The following is a 16758-nucleotide window of genomic DNA, read 5'->3' as shown; positions in this document are numbered from 1 at the left end:
TGGCTTCTTCTCCTTAGCCTTTTCTTTCTCTTTTCTTCTCTTCTTCAAATCTATATTGTCCTACATCAATAGGGGGTATAGATTGAATTAGTAGGGTGGTGATTCAATTAGTAAGCATGTTTTCACATGTGCGAGATAACAATTTTAGAGATTATGGACTTGACATAATTCCTGATGGGGGATTTAATTTTTGAGATGGTAAGCTTCTTGTCACTGCAACTTTTTTTACTGGATGATGGCTTCAATGACAGTAGCTTAAGAGTCCACGTGGATTTTGGGGTTTTCTCAATTCTACGTTGTGTTAAACTTTAATTAAAACGTAATACTTTTCACATCTGTTGCAACATAGTACTACTCGCTAGTTAATTACTCGTGGTCAGCAACTGATGAGATTCCAACTTATTTCTCAACATAACAAAATAATATGTGGTATTATGAATTTATTTTCTTGTATTTGAAAAAATATTAATGAATAATTAAAAAGTTAATGTATATGTTTAATGAAATAAAAAATATATGTCAGCTAATAAATTATAAATTAATATTAAATAAAAACTAAAATAAAAAGCTAATATTTAATCGCTTGACTGGGAGTGATCTTCAAAGATCACTCCCTGTACTTTTAATTTTTACTTTTGCAACAGTTTAAAACTTTCCCATGTAAAATCACCATGTCATTAAATTCCGAAACAATTTCTGGTAATTCGGGCAGATGTAAGAAAAAGAAATCTAAAGAGAATGAAAAAACCTAGAAAGACACAAAAGAACTTTAAGGACCAAATTGCTTGAAGATAAAACAAAATTGAGAGACAAAGAAGGAAATCAGGCGCAAGTACAAGTGGACAGCACTTGTGAATAAAAAACTGTGAAAGGATGAATAGAAAGGCCACGGCAAAAGATGGTCGTGTTAGTTTTTGTTTTTTTTTTTTTTCTTAACGTCAATGTTAATGGCTGGAGATCCCGGGGAAAAAAGGGGTAAAGGCGTGGCAGGTGGCATACTGGTCGCCGTCTTTGGCCGGCAAACCGCTGCAGCTGTTAACAGAAATGACAGAAACAGAGGGGGTACGGAACACGAACACGATGGAATTAATGATTTTGATTCATTAAATGAGAATGGAACAATCAAATGCATCTAAAACATTATTATTACAAAAACAATCAATAATATTCAAAGTACGAATCAACGCATTGGCTAATGGCTTCAAGTACTGCTGGCCAACCTCACTTTCAATGGAGGAATTTATTTCCCTAGTGGACTGAAGACTGGCAAAATTTACAATTATATGAAAGCTAGACTGGCTCCAATTTACAGCCATGATCAACTTAGCTGGTAAAATTACATCAGCACAAGTAGCTTGTAGATCCCAGGGACTGGGAAAGGCAAGAGAGGTGTTCAAAACGCATCTACATTTGCGTTCCTTGTCGCAGTTGTAGATGGTACAGCGTAAGAATTACCAAATTGTGGGCAAGGGACCATCTTTGCTGCTGAAGCACGGACCTGCCAATCAACCAAGCACCTTACGAAGTTCATCAACCAATCGTTCTCTGCTTGATGGCTCCACCTGCATTAAATATAATAAAGCATCACCTCTGGACTGGACCACAAAAATAATACTAATGCAAAGCAAAGAATGTATGATGATTTTACCTTGCTTAGAAGGGCAGCAAGACCTTGTGGTAGAGCTTTCAAATCTGACTGAGACTCACCAATGTTTGTTAACTGAAGCAATACCTTGTGGGCCCGCAACTCCTGTAGCTTTGCTTCATAATTTCCTGAATCATCCTTCCATGCAAAGAATGCTTCATCATCCATCCAAGCATCTTCTCTCCCTTTTGCAATATCCGAATTCAAGAACCATGTTTTGATCATGTCCATTGCAGATTTATGTAACAGTTGCTCACCTGCTGCATCTATCACATCCTTGATCAGCGAACACTCAGCAATTCTCCTACATAACCTTCTGCAGAAAAAAAGGCGTGATCTAGCCCAGTCCACAACTTCTCTTATAACACCCTTTGCCTCCATTCTTAGAGAAGAATCATGAAGCTCGGCGAATTTGGTGGCTACCTGAGTGTAGACCGGCAAAAGCTGCTTTTCACGAGTTTTTATCTGCTGTTGGAGAGAATCGACCATTCCATATGGTGCACTGCTCCTGGTTTCCTGAAGTTTTGCCTTCAAATTGATCAGCTGTTGATCAAGCCTACCCATGCACTCAAGCAGATCCTTTGTCCTGAATTTGATCTCGATCATTCCTTCTGGCTCAAGGACATTACCTTTAGCTGTTCGATCTGCATACATTTCAATGTGATCTGAATTGATCTTACTATCCAGAACAGCCCATGCCCCGCCACGAAGCTCACCCATCATAGGAATGTACACAAAAACAGGTTGTTTGTATGTTCTAAGGTTCTCAACTATGGTTGCGCCTGCCTGGAGGATACCTTCAAAGAGGTCTCTCTGCCCACCAGAAAAACCTCTCCAGTTGGCTAAAATGAAAAGCGGTAGCTCTTCTCTATTGAAATCAAATATTGCTTGAGCTGTTTTGGTTGCAGAATCTGGAAACCATACTTGCCCAGCCTGAGGAACAACCCTCTCATGGGAATCAAGCTGTCCTGGGTCAGCAGGGATCACTTTCATAACTGTCTGTGTCTCAACAGCTACTATTCCAACAGGGATTCCTCCAAGCTTTGCTCGTCCAGTCACAACTGTCCTTGCCCAGCCTTCCAATGTCTCAACAAAGCTATCCTTGTCAAAAATACCACCCAGCCACTTCCCATTGCCATCAAAAATACCACAAATAGCAGCCCGTGGATCACATGAGTTTTCTGGGAAGTACTCCACAGGTCTTTCTGGAGAATCTGATGGACTTAAAATGGGAAGCGCACCGCCCACACAAGGAGGAATACAGCTTAGCCACTTCAAGATAGCTGATACCCCTTCAAGATCATCTGAGACAGTTAGATGAACTACCCCGTTGGTTGCCATAATTTTTGGTCCACCAAGTTGCATGTGTGAGCTGTATACCTCGCGACCAAGAAGTTTGTTTAAAGCAGAAAAACCGGTTAAAATAATGGGCTGATCAAGCCTCTGTATGCACCGCATTCCAAGCCGAGTGAGATAAGCACCAATTCCTACAGTTCTGCCAGTCACATAAGTCAAGGTAAAGGTTTCGTTGTATGCTCTAGAATAAGCACTAGCAATGGCCCCACTTCCAGATAAATTCTCTACCCCCAGGCCATCCTCCTTCCCAACAATGGCTTCTATCACCCATCTTGTTTCTCCATTCTCCAGCTTCAATTCATGCGCTATCACTGATGATCCAATCCGAGCATGATCCTCAGGACTTAAATATACATACTGAAAGCCACGATCGGGGAAAACTTCATCTGACCAACCAACTTTAAAGCAGGATTTGACTTCATCAGCAGCCCCAATACGGGCACCTGAGTTCGCTGCCAAATAAATCAGTGGAATTTTCTTATTGCAGGCAAGATCAGTCACTGCAAGAAAGAATGCATCCTCTCTTTGGCCAAAAGACCCCGCTTTGAAGGTCACGTCATTTGCTACTACCAAAATTGTCCTTCCCAAAGGGAACTCAGGAGTTAGTATTTCCATGCACCAAGCTACCATGCCAAAATCATTGAGCCCAGCTGGACGCTCCAAGGAAACAAGAGGTGTACCCCAGCTACCTTTTTCATCAGCAAATACGAGCTCTGTCACCTTTATAACTTTATCCTTAGGTTTTTTCATACCTGAAAATTGGGATGCCCATATTTGTTCCAAGACTGTCTCAAAAGCCTGAGCGCAAAAGATATATGTTAGCAACATAATTTGACTTGTCTTTTTATTTTTTAGCTTAAAGAAAATAAGTAACTTCTGTTGTTTTCAAGCACACAATGCAGGACTCACCAGTGGAAAATCGTAGCAGTAAGTGGTGCTGCTTCTCCTTGCCAACAGACGTTTTCGATCAAGTGATCCCAAAGGTTGATAGTGTGCATTCACTGGTACAAGATGCAGAGGACCATGCACAGAGATTGAATGGTACACCACTTTCTGCTTGCTGGTATGCTCGAGTTCCCGGTATATCTGAAAGTCATATCACCAGATAGTTATTTTTTCAGATAAAAGAAAATTATATAAATGTCTGAAAAGAATTACAGGAGCAAGTTGACAAGAATTACAGGAGCAAGTTGGAGAATGAGCCATCCTCACAAGTATCTCGGGTAGGTTTGGATGAAATTTTCTAATATATGGCGGTTCAGTTCAGTTTTTCCTGAAGTTCTATGAAATTTAAATTTAAGCCAGGGTCGATTAGGGTCAGCAACCAAAACCCTGGTTATCGTCCCTGGTATGGGCCAATTGAGTATTTCAGAAAAATGGCCTATCCATAATTACCCTTTAAAAATGGCTATTTGAGGTTTGAGCTAAAAAATAACCGAATCAAACCAACCTGAAACTAGTCATTTTTTAGCTGGCTCGGTCAGGTCCCATTTGAATATTCCAGTTTTTGCAAATTCAGTTTCATTGTGTTTTTTTTGGGGTCATAACTGACCCAAATGAACAAATGCTCACCCCTAATATGAAATTAACCAAGGGTTTTCTCCTTCGAAATGCATGTCCTGAAAAGAAAGGCCCTCTTCAGAACACTTGCCAAATGGTATATATACTTACATGCACAGCACAGGTGTGACCAGTCACATTTGTGACGACAATCCTCCATGCACCATTTGCCTGTCCAGATGACGCCATCCAGAGCTTCACTTCCCACTCACAAGCACTCAATCTATGCATTCTCACACCAACAGCCGCATGGATTTCCCTAGCCAATCCTTCCAAGATTGCCTCTACTGCCACTTCTTCTTGCTCAGCATCTATGTCAAGTTTCCTGGTGACAATATCTCAAACATGAGAACCCGTGCAAAAAGCTTACTAACTTATTGAAATAGAACATAAACTTAACAAGAGTACAGACAATAATTACTTTGGGTATGGCACAAGATCATCTATTTGTTGCTCACGTAAGATACAAAGGTACATATGAGCATGGTCAGGTTTGACAGTAGCATTATGCACATTAAGCTCCAATTCCTCCAGTGCAGTCACCAAAGACCTCAAAATGCTCCTTGAAGTTAAGGAAACAGTCCATTGGGTACCAGTTGTTTCTATTCCCAGCCCTTGATATGCAGTAAACCCTTCATTCATTGTTGGCTGTCTTACAAGTGTTCTAAGGAACATTCTCCGGATTGGCCCTGGCTTGTCTACAACAGTGTACAAATGCCATTGCCGATCACGGGATAGAGTATAATGTATATCTTCATAGCCTTTAAGCTTGTCCTGGATAAAAACAGATCGTGATAAAATTCAGATCAAAGGATGTGAATTGATCTCTTCTTTCTTTAATTAAAACAAAGGGTCTACAAACAAACCAATTCAAGGTAGATGGATAGCGGAGGTTCTAGGTGACGCAGCAGAGGCTCTTCTGCATAATATAGCTTTTCCACTGACCAGTGAAAGGAATGCCTCATAGGAGCTCGCCCTTCGTCTCTCTGTATGATGCAACTAATAACACGAACACCTGCACTGTGTAAACTGGAGCTCACCTCTTGCTCCTTAAGTATTTTGGCTAATTTTTTTATTCTCTCCTGAGCTTGGTCCTCATCACCACTGCAAAGAGTCAGGGGGCAGTGCCAATAAGGAGCTAGGTTAAACAAAAGATCTACTCCCTAGGATAATAACTAGAAGAAAATTGTTCCTCACACGTGTGTGTGTGTGTGTGTGTTCTTTTAGTTTTCCTTTCATGTATTGTAGTAACTTAGTAACTGCTTTGTTCACAAAATAGGACTTGCAATCATTGATGCTATACATGAATTTAAATCAAACCTGCCAGAATTTAATAAGTTTATGAATGTTTTTCAAAGTGGAACTAGCCTTTAGATCCTAAATGGAATGTGTACTATTAAAGGATGTATAACAAACTGCTACCAATGCAGTATGCATCACATTATGAAAAACTGTAGCAGGGAAAACTCAAAACAACCAGTATACCTATCCTGGAGTAGACTCATCGGATTGTTGATGCCCACCAAAGCAATGTGCATCATATTACCAAAGCCAGTTGGTTCTACAGATCCATTTAAAACTACTTCACGAGGATCATGGGTTGTCTCCAGTAATGCGGCACTAATGATAGCTGGCAAAAATTGAAGAGATTTAATAATAACCATAGCTCCCCATTTTTGCTCACGGTGCTTTTCTACTAGTGGTTTATCTGGCATTTGATCTTCAAAGCCATTCTTTCTCTCAATGTGTTCTTCCAAGAACTCCCATGAAGCAATAAGACCAGATCTGTGCCACTGCATCCTGACACTCCCCTTCACAAGATAGGGCTGATGGCAGGTAAAAGAATGTTAATTTCAGAAATGGTCACTCAGAAGTATAACAAGCAGAAAGTTGTAAAAGTTTGTAATATGGCACCTGGTATAGTCTACGGACATAAGTTTCTACCACTCGCCTTTGAAGGGTGTGGTCACTATGATCAAACAAACCCACAAGGGCATCCTCAACGGCTAAAGGAGCACTAACAAGATCCTCCATTCGTTCATTAATGGCACTTTTCCTCTTGGGAGTATCCATATTTTCACCATCCTCTGTAAACATCTCCAATTCAGAAAGGCTTCTTGCAATGGTAGAACGAAGTTCACTCAGTTTGGTATGTTCTAGCAGTTGACTAGCCTTTAGTGCAAGCTGCATATACAAAATGTATTAAATATTGATAATGTTCTTACTATGAGAACTGAAAATAGCAAATGACTATTAGTAAATGACATAAGGAGGAAATAACTCAAAAAAAAAATCCTCTTCTTGCAGAAAAGTCAGGACTGATTTTAAAAAATTAAACTGATAACAAATAAAAACAAGAGAGATTTTATATATATATATATATATATACCTCAGAATAATTTGTATGGTTGAGTTGAGAGAAGCGGATTAGTTTGTCCCTATATGCAGCAGGACTGGGATAAACAAGTTGTTCCATGAGGCGTAGTATTAGCTTATTTTTACTTCTGACACCCTGCAAGCCCATTTAGGAAGATTCAGTTGAAGTTATTTTCATAGAAAACAAAACGAGACGAAAGGCAATCCATCTGAGCGCATCATAAATGTGATACCTGATGAGAAAGTACAATGTCCACAACCCTCAGTAAATCTTTCTTATACTGAAGTCGAAGACGTTCAATCACATCAGCCTGAAGAAAGATACAAATAGAAAAAACAATTAATGACCTAAAAGATAATAATAAATTAAAGAAAATTTATTGTGGAGTCACCCACCATGTTCCAGATAATTTTTGCTTGCATGCAAAAAAATTACTAAAATGTAACCTAAAGTAAGGGAGTGGGGACCAAGCTTTGAGTCCCACTGAAAGTTCAGTGACATAAATCCAACTGTTGTGCCTTATGAATTTAAACCAGGTTTATGCGGACAACAAAAGAAATAGCAAGCAAGAACAACAAGATATGTTCATACAGTTATTAACAAGAACATAGACATTGATGACTTTAAAAGGATAATGGGAAGAAAAACAAAGAGAATGGAAGAACAGAACAATACAGAAAAAACAAAGTAAAATAAGACTGCCTCTAATGATTAAAGAAAAGAGGAAAGTCATGACTTAGAGCTTGGAAGCAAACAAATAAAAGATCAATCTTGTACTCTAATTGAAGCCATGATGCGTATTCAGGAATCACGATGCTATATATAACATTGATATTACCAATCCCAAGTAATCAGAACAAGATTCTCAACTTATAAGGACCAGTTCCATAGAAAGACTCGTGTTTCATTTGACCACACTAACCTGGATGTTATCACTGAATAACTCTTCAACAGATAAATACTCTTCAAAAAGTGACTGAACAATAACACGGGCATGACTCTCTCTTCCACCTTCATAAGACTTCACAAGACTCATCAAAGGTTCAACGAGCCTTTCATGAGCTCCTTTTTCTTTTTCTGGACAAGAGGATAAATGGACCTGCAGAAATATGTATGCGTTCCAAGTATATTGAGCAGATCAAAGGAGGAGTAAAAAGGGTTTCAAAACAAGGAACCTAGAAAAGGAAATCACCTCAAGCACGCCCTTCAATAATTTGGCAGGGAAATCAATGTTCAAGGAGCTTGAAATTCCCTCAAACTCTCTGAATTTTGCTTCCAACTGAAAAAATTAAACCAACACAAAATCAGATACTAGTGCAAGTCTAGACAAAATGATGAGCATGATATCGGAGATCAAAGCCACATGATAAATATTCACCGCAGTTCTAAGATCTTTGGGAAGGCGGGTTGCGAGAACAGCCAAGCACTCTTGCCATTGGAGGAAAGGGAGTTCTGGACTATCAAGACAAACAAGCAAGTTTTGCACCACCTATCATTGTTGTTGTTGAAACATGAACTCGTAAGTAATAGGATTTAATGTAAACATGTTTGCAAGCATATGGCATTACAAGTTCATGAATCGATAGCGTAAATGCAACACAAATAAAGATGAGAGAGACTGATGATTCACAATTAGGTTTAAACTCCAAATTGAAATTGCTATATAGTAAAAGAATACTTACTTCATCAATATTATGATCATAACCAGCAAGAATCATCCGGGCTGCATTAAGACTTGCAGCACATCTCTGATGAACTTTTCCAGAAATTGCAGTTGGAGGGGCTAGAACCGGGAAGCTCCCATGAAAAGGCTCAGCTTTTCGTACAGCTGATGGATCATCAAGATCAAGCCTTGCTATAAGCTCACCAGCCTACAAGAAAACGCTTTTCTTAACCTCGTAATAAACTAAGCAATTATATTTCCAAAGGGGAACATTATTTACCTGCATTGCTTGACCTTCGGACATTTTGAACTGAATAACTCCAGAAGCAGGTGAAAGAAGAGGCATGCACATCTTCATAACTTCAACCTCAGCATATGGCATGTCTGCATCAACATGACTACCATCTGAAACCAAATACCTCAGCAACTTGCATGGTGTCTCTGCCACTAACTTTGATGGATCATGATCATTCTGTAACAAGCAAGTCCTTCCGTCAATGAGGAGGCGAGTTCCAGCTGCTTCTTCCTCTGCATATATCACATGACTGTTCCCATCCAGCTGTATCAAAATACAAGCAATTGACGCCATTGAAGAGTTAAAAACATATTAACGAAAAAATTGTCCGTAGAGAATATTGATAACACAAGCAACTGTGCAATATCCACAAGACCATAATTATAGAAATGTTATGGGTGAAAATGAATGCTTGCCTGCATCAATAGACCTCCATCACGTAAAGTATGTATCTCTACTTCAATCTGTGATTCGTTCATCCTCAATCTATAGCTACCAGGCCCCTCTCTAACCATGTCAATCTAGTTTTTCAAAATGTGAATGATGCATGTTATAAGAGCCCATGAGGCAAAAATCTTCAAAAATTCATAACAGGAAAAAAAAAATAGTTATTTCATTTGAGTAGTATCAAATGTATAACAATATAACAATAACATGTACCGTGTATTTGCTTCCTTCAATGTTCAATGAAACTTGAGAGTTAACAAGAGATATGTGCTGTAAACATGATCGGCATATGTTGTAAACAGGATCAGCACATGTTAATATTAATAAACACAAAGTGAGTACCAATATAGTTATTCTTGATCAATTTACCTTGGGGGGAATTTGCCCCTTTTCCAGATAACCAATATAATCAGAAACCAGAGCTGCACTGCTAGCACATGCTTTCTGAAGCAAACAAAATTTGAAACATAAATGCAAGATACAAATATAGCGAAAGCAAGATTTTATGATTCCAGTTTTCATATCAATGGGCTACTACTTACATATAAAGACCCTCCAACAACAGAGAGATACCAAGGGAGCCTCTCTGCTCGAACACGCATCGCAATTCTACTGTCCAACCAACCTGTGTGGATTTTATTGTCTCTGTAATCTGAAGCCTGTATAGCATTTCAATCTATGTCAGTTTGTTTTTCTGAAGCAACTTTCTTATCAAATTCTGTGAAGAAAGGGACGGTGAGCAGAAATGGATGAAGAGCAGGTGAGGAGTTTACATGTAAAAGATTAATTGTGTAATCAACATTTGTACGGATTTCTCCACGAATTTGAATTTCTTTAAGTCCAAGGACCATATTTGCTATAGCCAAAGCTCTAGATTCCCCAAATGCGAAAACATGTCCTGAGGAAAAGTTTGGCAAACACTCAATGAACTGCACGACACAGAATGTGGACTAAATTGATGGAAAACAGTCACTGTTGAGGATTATAATCATTCACTGTTATAACAAGATATACAAATCAAGGTAAAGATTACCAATATCTATAACTTCTCCAGCAATTTTACAATCATACATTTCAACTCAAAAATGTATTCCAGAGAATTTCCATTAGCAACTCTGTGCAGTTGAAAAGAAATTAAAACTGCTTTCTTTCAGTTTTAACATGTAAGCTCAAAGAGACCTAAAAATCATCTTGGCTAAGTTGGAGTATAAGACATCAGACCTCCTGCAACAGCCAGTTAATTTCATTTGATTGTATAGCAAATAAACAATTAAACTTGTAAAAGACAATTTATTGCAGCTACTCATCAACTTGCATCTACTTTATTTAATTTTTTCAGTTGACAGCTGATGCTTACCAAATTGAGAATCTGAGAATTCATGAATGCCTCCTCCAGACTGCAGATGATAATTCAGATCACTAAAGTTAGGAAAACCAAAGTTCTGTCAACAGAATTATTTTGAGAAAATTCAAAAGAAATGACAATAAAAATTACCTTAACAGAGAAGTAAGCCCACACATTTGGCTTGCTTTTAAAACTTAGTTCCTGTTACAAGGCCATGTAAGTCAATATGGGTGTATAACAAATTGTTGATCTTCAAGTATGACTGGTCAGGACCCCATGATGCTCACCTGTACTTTTCCGCTTGTAGGCTTAAAACCATCATCCGGATCCTCACTCGTCACACGTACAGCTACACAATGACCTTTTGGCCTTATGGACTCTGCCTTGTCAAAATCAAAAGGGGTGGCAACCAATGAAGTTTTCCTCCATGCATCATAGCCTCCACCATATTCCATTCCATAAAATCGCCTTATCTCTAATTAAATGAGAAGGATAAATAACAATACCAAAAAACATATATTCAATGGCCAAGGAAAAAGGCCTTGGTGAAATTGTGGATCCATTCGTGTCATACCTGAAATTTGCCAGAGAGGAATACCCATCCCCACTGCAACCTGGGCTGCAGGTAGATTTATTTCAGCAATCCACTCAGTGACAGGGTGCTCCACCTACATTGAAATTAGTCTAAAGGTCTTTAGAAAAATCCAACATTTGAAGTGTGAAACTAGTAGGCCATTTCACTCGTAAGATGAGACTTATATCAGAACTTAACGGAAATGAGGTAAGAAGCTGCTACCCAATATACTTATAAGTTTATTATCATCATGAAAGCAAGTCCTTTCAAGAAGATCATTGTAATCCTAAAATGACTTAATCAGAGAGAGGAAAAAATTCCTGCTAGTCTAATATGCTTCCATATACTCTTCAAATGTATTCTTGGATTAAAACATCTTAATGCATCAGAAAGAACAAAAAAAAAGGTAAAATGACTACATGAAATGACAGTTAATGAGGACAACACCAGGCTAAACTTACATCTTAAAAAGTAAGCATACCTGTAACCGAGGGTTGAGTTCTAAGAAGTAATATTCGCCAGTGTCCATGCTATACAAATACTCAACAGTGGCTGCTCCCACATAATTCACACATTTCGCTAACCTCCGCGCGGCCTGTTCTAGTTTTTTTACTGTCTCCGGTGGTGCAACAGTAATTGGACCCTCCTCAATTATCTATTTAACAAACATGAGCATGCAAGACTGTCAGATCTTATAAGGACATGCTCCTTGGAGACAATGCTAAGGCTGATACATTGTACATTATGATGAAGAAGACAAAAATAAGAAACCAAATAGACAGTTATTAAACCAAATTTAAGCTTGGCTCTAAGAAAGGAACTTACTTTCTGGTGCCGCCTCTGAATGCTGCAATCACGGCTATGCAAAGCTGCTACATTTCCATACTGATCACATAGTAACTGGACTTCTAAATGTCGACTCTAAGAAACAATTCAAAGTTGTTCACCAGAATAAGATCCCTTTAATAACAGTATGAAAGGACTATGTTCAAATTAGAAGGCAGTGGATAATCTGACCTGAGAAGCAACCTTCATTATAAATATCGGGGAACCTGGGACTTCACCCTGAACTTGCTTGAACAACGCTCTGACTTCATCATCATTATGAACCTAGAAAATATATGAGCTAGTTCAGTAGGCGATATAAATAACGCTTGTCAGTGTCCATTCCAAGAGACCTATAGGTAATATGATCAGCCTTGCTTTCTAACCATAGAGGAGTATGAATGGCGCACAGGGAAAGTTAGAATGCAAAGTTAGAATGCAATATTCCACAAGTAAATCGTTGTCAGAAATCACAATACAGCCATGTGTGAAGCATACCTTTCTTATGCCTTTACCACCACCACCCCATGATGCCTTTATCATCGCAGGGTAACCGACAACTTGACAGCTAGCGATTGCTTCCTCAGTTGTATATACACATGCTTCCCTATATATCTCATCTGGGATGATAACCAAGCAACTTTCTGAAGAAATTTTCACCTGCAAGACAGAATTGAAGTATCTTAGATGTGGAATGACCCTGAAAAAAAAACACAGCATGTCTTGCGAGAGATAATTACATGAGAACCACTCCATGGTAGGGTAGGAACATCTGCTGCTTGAGCAATCAAAGATGAGCCAATCTTATCTCCCAGTGCTGCCATTGATGTAGATGGGGGGCCAAGAAATACAATCCCCTTTGCATCCAGAGCATCTGGAAGCTCAGGGTTCTCAGAAGCATGACCCCAACCAGGCCAAACCGCATCAACATGTGTTATCTCTGCCATCTGGCAAGCACAAATTACAATTTGGGAAAAAGAACCACAAGGGAATGAGAACTCGTATTTCTTTATTAAAACCAACAAGAATTTGATAGAACAAACCATAGCTAAGTGCGAATAACAGCACACGCCATAGTTGCCAATTAATCTTCTTGATGTTCTGAGATACTTCAAGAAGAGGGACTTCAAGAGATTCTATTTCACATGCCTCATTACTCACCCTTACTGTACAATTCATTTACTAACCAACCTCACCTTTTTTATCCAATTAAAATCAGACTTCGGTAATTTCAGACTTCTTGTGAACAAAACTATTTCTGCTGAAAAGCGCCAATTCAGTTGTCTTTATGTGCTTTGTTGTACTTTTAACTAAAACAACAATATAACTTGAATGCAAAAAAATGGATTGAGTTCAGGGTACACACCTCTACAATGAGCTGTACATTGGCATAGTTATTATTGTTTGTCCCACCAGGAACTTCCACAAACTGATCAGCTATTCGAATATGTTCTGCATTGATTCTCATGTCTTCTGGAGTAGCCATAGCCACCAACAGAAGAGCTTTATCAGTACCAAATGTTTCATAAGCCCATGTCCTAATGCTACGTATAAACTTGACAGCTGCCATTCCATTGTTTGCAATTAAAATACTATGGATTGGCTTCTTCCCTCCGAGGGCATGGCAGAATTGATCCACTAGGGATATTGTAGCGGGGCTCCTTATTGAAGCTACCCCATTTATGTACCCATTTCCACGCCCCACACCCAAGGTTATAGGCGGTCTCCTTAGTGATTCTGACATGCTGCATAGAAGAAATGACGTTACCGGTAGCTCGTGGAATTGATTGATAGTCCGATCACAGAAAGTTGCTCTTATTCACTTCATTTTAATTCTTGAACAAGCTTTAAATTTTAATTGAGCTAAAACTTTCTTGATAGTATAATCTCTTCAAACATTAATTCACTCTAGGCTCTCTTCAAATTGAATGAACAACAGTTGACAAATCAGAAGAGAAAAAAAAAAACAGTGAATTTGAAAATAAATATGAACACATGAACTAAACAGCCCAATTATAGTAAGACTATGCTTCCATTCCATTATGTGTCGGCATGAACACCTGTTCATGTCTAAGCAAGTAAAACTGGACCTAGTTCCCATCATGTTCGAATTCTAGTTATAAGCAACCAAACACGGTCTAATAGTACATAGTATCACATTCACGGATACAAGATCTTAGAAGCAATGATGACAAACAAAAGATGCTTAAAAAAAAACCTCATTAAACGCACAAAAAGTAGATAATTAGAGCCCCCAAATTCACATATCAAACAAAACCACCCATTAAACCCCACTAAGTTGACATTTCTTGTAAACCAAAATAGAACGAGATCATGATATGATTGTATTTCAAGTAAACCTCACCAAGTAGACATTTCAAGCCAAAAACAAGTAACCCAAGTAAGGAAAAACGGAAACAAACCAGGAAGCTGGGATGAAATGAAACTCAATTCAAGCGTTAAATGAGAGGACGAAAGCAGAGAGAGAATGTGGGGGGAGTGAGAGAGAGACACGACGCAGGAATGTGATTTTGTGCTACTATTCGCGGCACATGCAATGTCATCTTATATTAAGTTATGCGACATCAGACAAATCTTGGAAATAAATAAATAAAAAATACAACGTTTTTGTTTGTGGTTTGATAAGAAAAAAAAAATATAAATAGCATGAGTTTATTAATTGATTAACAGGGGAAGGGGAAGCTTGCAGGAGGGTAGGTATGAGTTGGAGAGGTAGGCCTTCATAAGTTCCAACGGCTTTTTTTAATGCTACTGGGCACGCGGCACCTGCCCTTCCCCCCACTATGCCATAATCCCTTCTCTTCTATTTATGTTAGCTCCCATCTACCACCCCTCCTCCTCCTTCTTTTCAATGATCATTGAGTTTCTTAATATCTTTCTGATCCAATCTTACAACGTCATTAACATCAAAAATACTCACCAATCTTACTTTTCAATCTTTACTTGAATCCGATTATTATTTATCTAGTAAAGGGTTTTGTTTTTTTTCTGTTTTTAACAACACTCGTTGAATAGAAGAGAAAGAAAGCAGAGTACTTTTTTTTTTTACTTCTCACTTCCTTTCAATCTCTAGCATCGGTTAACCTAAAAGAAAAGAGAGGAAAAAGTAAACACGTCCTCTTCGGATGGGATGAGAAATTCTCTTCGGATGGGTTGCCATCTTAACTACGCAACCCGGCAGACATGCATTCCTACTAAAATTATTTTTAACATCAAAACAATTCGAAAACAAAAATTCATAAAAAATAGGTTGCACCACAATTTCAAATAGCAAACGTGGATTGCACCGCAACCTCAAATAGCCTCTTAGCTATGCGCGCGTGCTCGTGTGTGGTGATGTAGCCTTGGGAGCCTTTTGTTTTTTTGTTTTTTTTAATTGTTCTCTCATATTTAAGACCATAACTAATCTGAGTATATCATTTTTGTTGGTAGAATGAAGAGAGAGTCGTTGATGGAGACAGCAAGTGTGTAGGTGAAGGGTTTGATTGGTGTCATGGTTGAATATTAATTTTCCTGGGGGAGGCGGTTCGGCTATGGTTGGCTGTTAGGTCGTCTATCCATGCTATCCTTACCTTTCTTTCTTTCCTTCTTTTTTTCCTTTTTTATCAGTTTAGATCCTTTTTTTTTTTTTATGGGAAGTATTTGCGGTCATGCAAGAAGCGCATTCCCACCTCCCTAATGATGTTTATGTTTCATATTTACTAAAATAGCTAAACGTGGTCGTGTGCTTTGAGTCACTGTGTATCCTTTAAATAATGGGTTCAGACAGAGTAGTCGAGCTGATGAATGGACAGCTTCACCTTCAATCGTTAGTTTTGTCTTATCACACCACCTACCACCTACTTATTTTGCTATTGTTTTTCTTGGATTATTTATCTTTTATTTTAATATCAAGTACCCTGCCAAGTCAATTATGGAGAAGAAATCTAATAGAGTTCTATGTTGTTGATCTCCTCACGCGTTATAGGAGTTACATGTTATGATTTCGTCGCGGGTTAAGTATTTTTATTTTTCATAAAAAGTTATATATGAAGATTATTATTGTTTAAAAAGTTTATGCATATATGTAATTAAATAAACTAAGAATTATATATGCTAATAAATAAATAAAAATCATTAATGACATCTAAAAACAAAATTTCAAAAACCGTGAGACAGATGTAGATCAATATATTTAATCTCAAAAGATAGGATATTTACTTGATCATGTTTGCAAATTAATCAAACCATAATAGAAAGAGACAAACATATTAAATTGTTTGAATAAAATAAAAAGAAAAAAACAAATAACCCTGCTTGAACCATTTCACCAAAGGCTCGTGCGACTGGGCCCCTTTTTTATCTACACCTAGGGCAGATGACATGTCGTTCGCCTTTTTTAAAAACAAAACAGCGGACGCGTCGCCTGTTTTTTCTTAGATTTTAGCTACAGTGGTGGCCAGAAAATCGGGGCCTATGTTCTTCTGACCCAAAAATCTCTTTTTTAACCCGTTTTTAACCTAAAACACTTATAAAACACCTTAGAAACTATGACAAACTTGTCCATGCCTCAAAAAACCAAACTCAACCCGAATAAAAAATCAACCCGAGCTCAAATCTTTTTTTTTTTTCCATGAACTTTTAAGGTACAAAAACACCTAATATGAACTC

At 38.2% G+C, this 16758-nt stretch overlaps 1 protein-coding gene and 1 long non-coding RNA gene across 3 annotated transcripts; one reads left to right on the top strand and one right to left on the bottom strand.

Moving 5' to 3' along the window:
- Positions 1 to 1081: 1081 nt before the first annotated feature.
- On the bottom strand, positions 1082 to 14900 carry LOC7468912 (acetyl-CoA carboxylase 1). Of its 2 annotated transcripts, none has more exons than XM_006383425.3 (31): positions 14511 to 14900; positions 13454 to 13832; positions 12828 to 13034; positions 12586 to 12747; positions 12280 to 12372; positions 12088 to 12183; positions 11744 to 11917; positions 11263 to 11356; positions 10976 to 11163; positions 10839 to 10889; positions 10701 to 10740; positions 10117 to 10241; positions 9886 to 10002; positions 9713 to 9787; positions 9557 to 9613; positions 9313 to 9417; positions 8882 to 9160; positions 8621 to 8809; positions 8317 to 8427; positions 8131 to 8217; positions 7861 to 8037; positions 7171 to 7248; positions 6951 to 7073; positions 6476 to 6745; positions 6047 to 6387; positions 5428 to 5665; positions 4983 to 5335; positions 4673 to 4886; positions 3911 to 4087; positions 1649 to 3799; positions 1082 to 1562 (listed from the first exon to the last, which is right to left on the bottom strand). In XM_006383425.3, the coding sequence occupies exons 2-31, from the start codon at positions 13829 to 13831 to the stop codon at positions 1506 to 1508; spliced, it is 6807 nt and encodes a 2268-aa protein (XP_006383487.1). In that variant the 5' UTR covers position 13832; positions 14511 to 14900; the 3' UTR covers positions 1082 to 1505. The 2 variants fall into 2 exon arrangements, with proteins under 2 accessions (XP_006383487.1, XP_024457646.1); XM_024601878.2 differs by lacking the exon at positions 14511 to 14900 and adding an exon at positions 14453 to 14478.
- LOC127905380 (uncharacterized) lies at positions 4087 to 5385 on the top strand. Its single transcript, XR_008059342.1, has 2 exons — positions 4087 to 4224; positions 4633 to 5385. It is a non-coding gene; the product is annotated as an uncharacterized LOC127905380 (long non-coding RNA).
- Positions 14901 to 16758: the final 1858 nt, after the last annotated feature.

The sequence above is a fragment of the Populus trichocarpa genome, chromosome 5 (genome assembly GCF_000002775.5).
Source record: "Populus trichocarpa isolate Nisqually-1 chromosome 5, P.trichocarpa_v4.1, whole genome shotgun sequence".
NCBI lineage: Eukaryota > Viridiplantae > Streptophyta > Magnoliopsida > Malpighiales > Salicaceae > Populus > Populus trichocarpa.
This window is presented reverse-complemented; position numbering and strand designations above follow the sequence as displayed.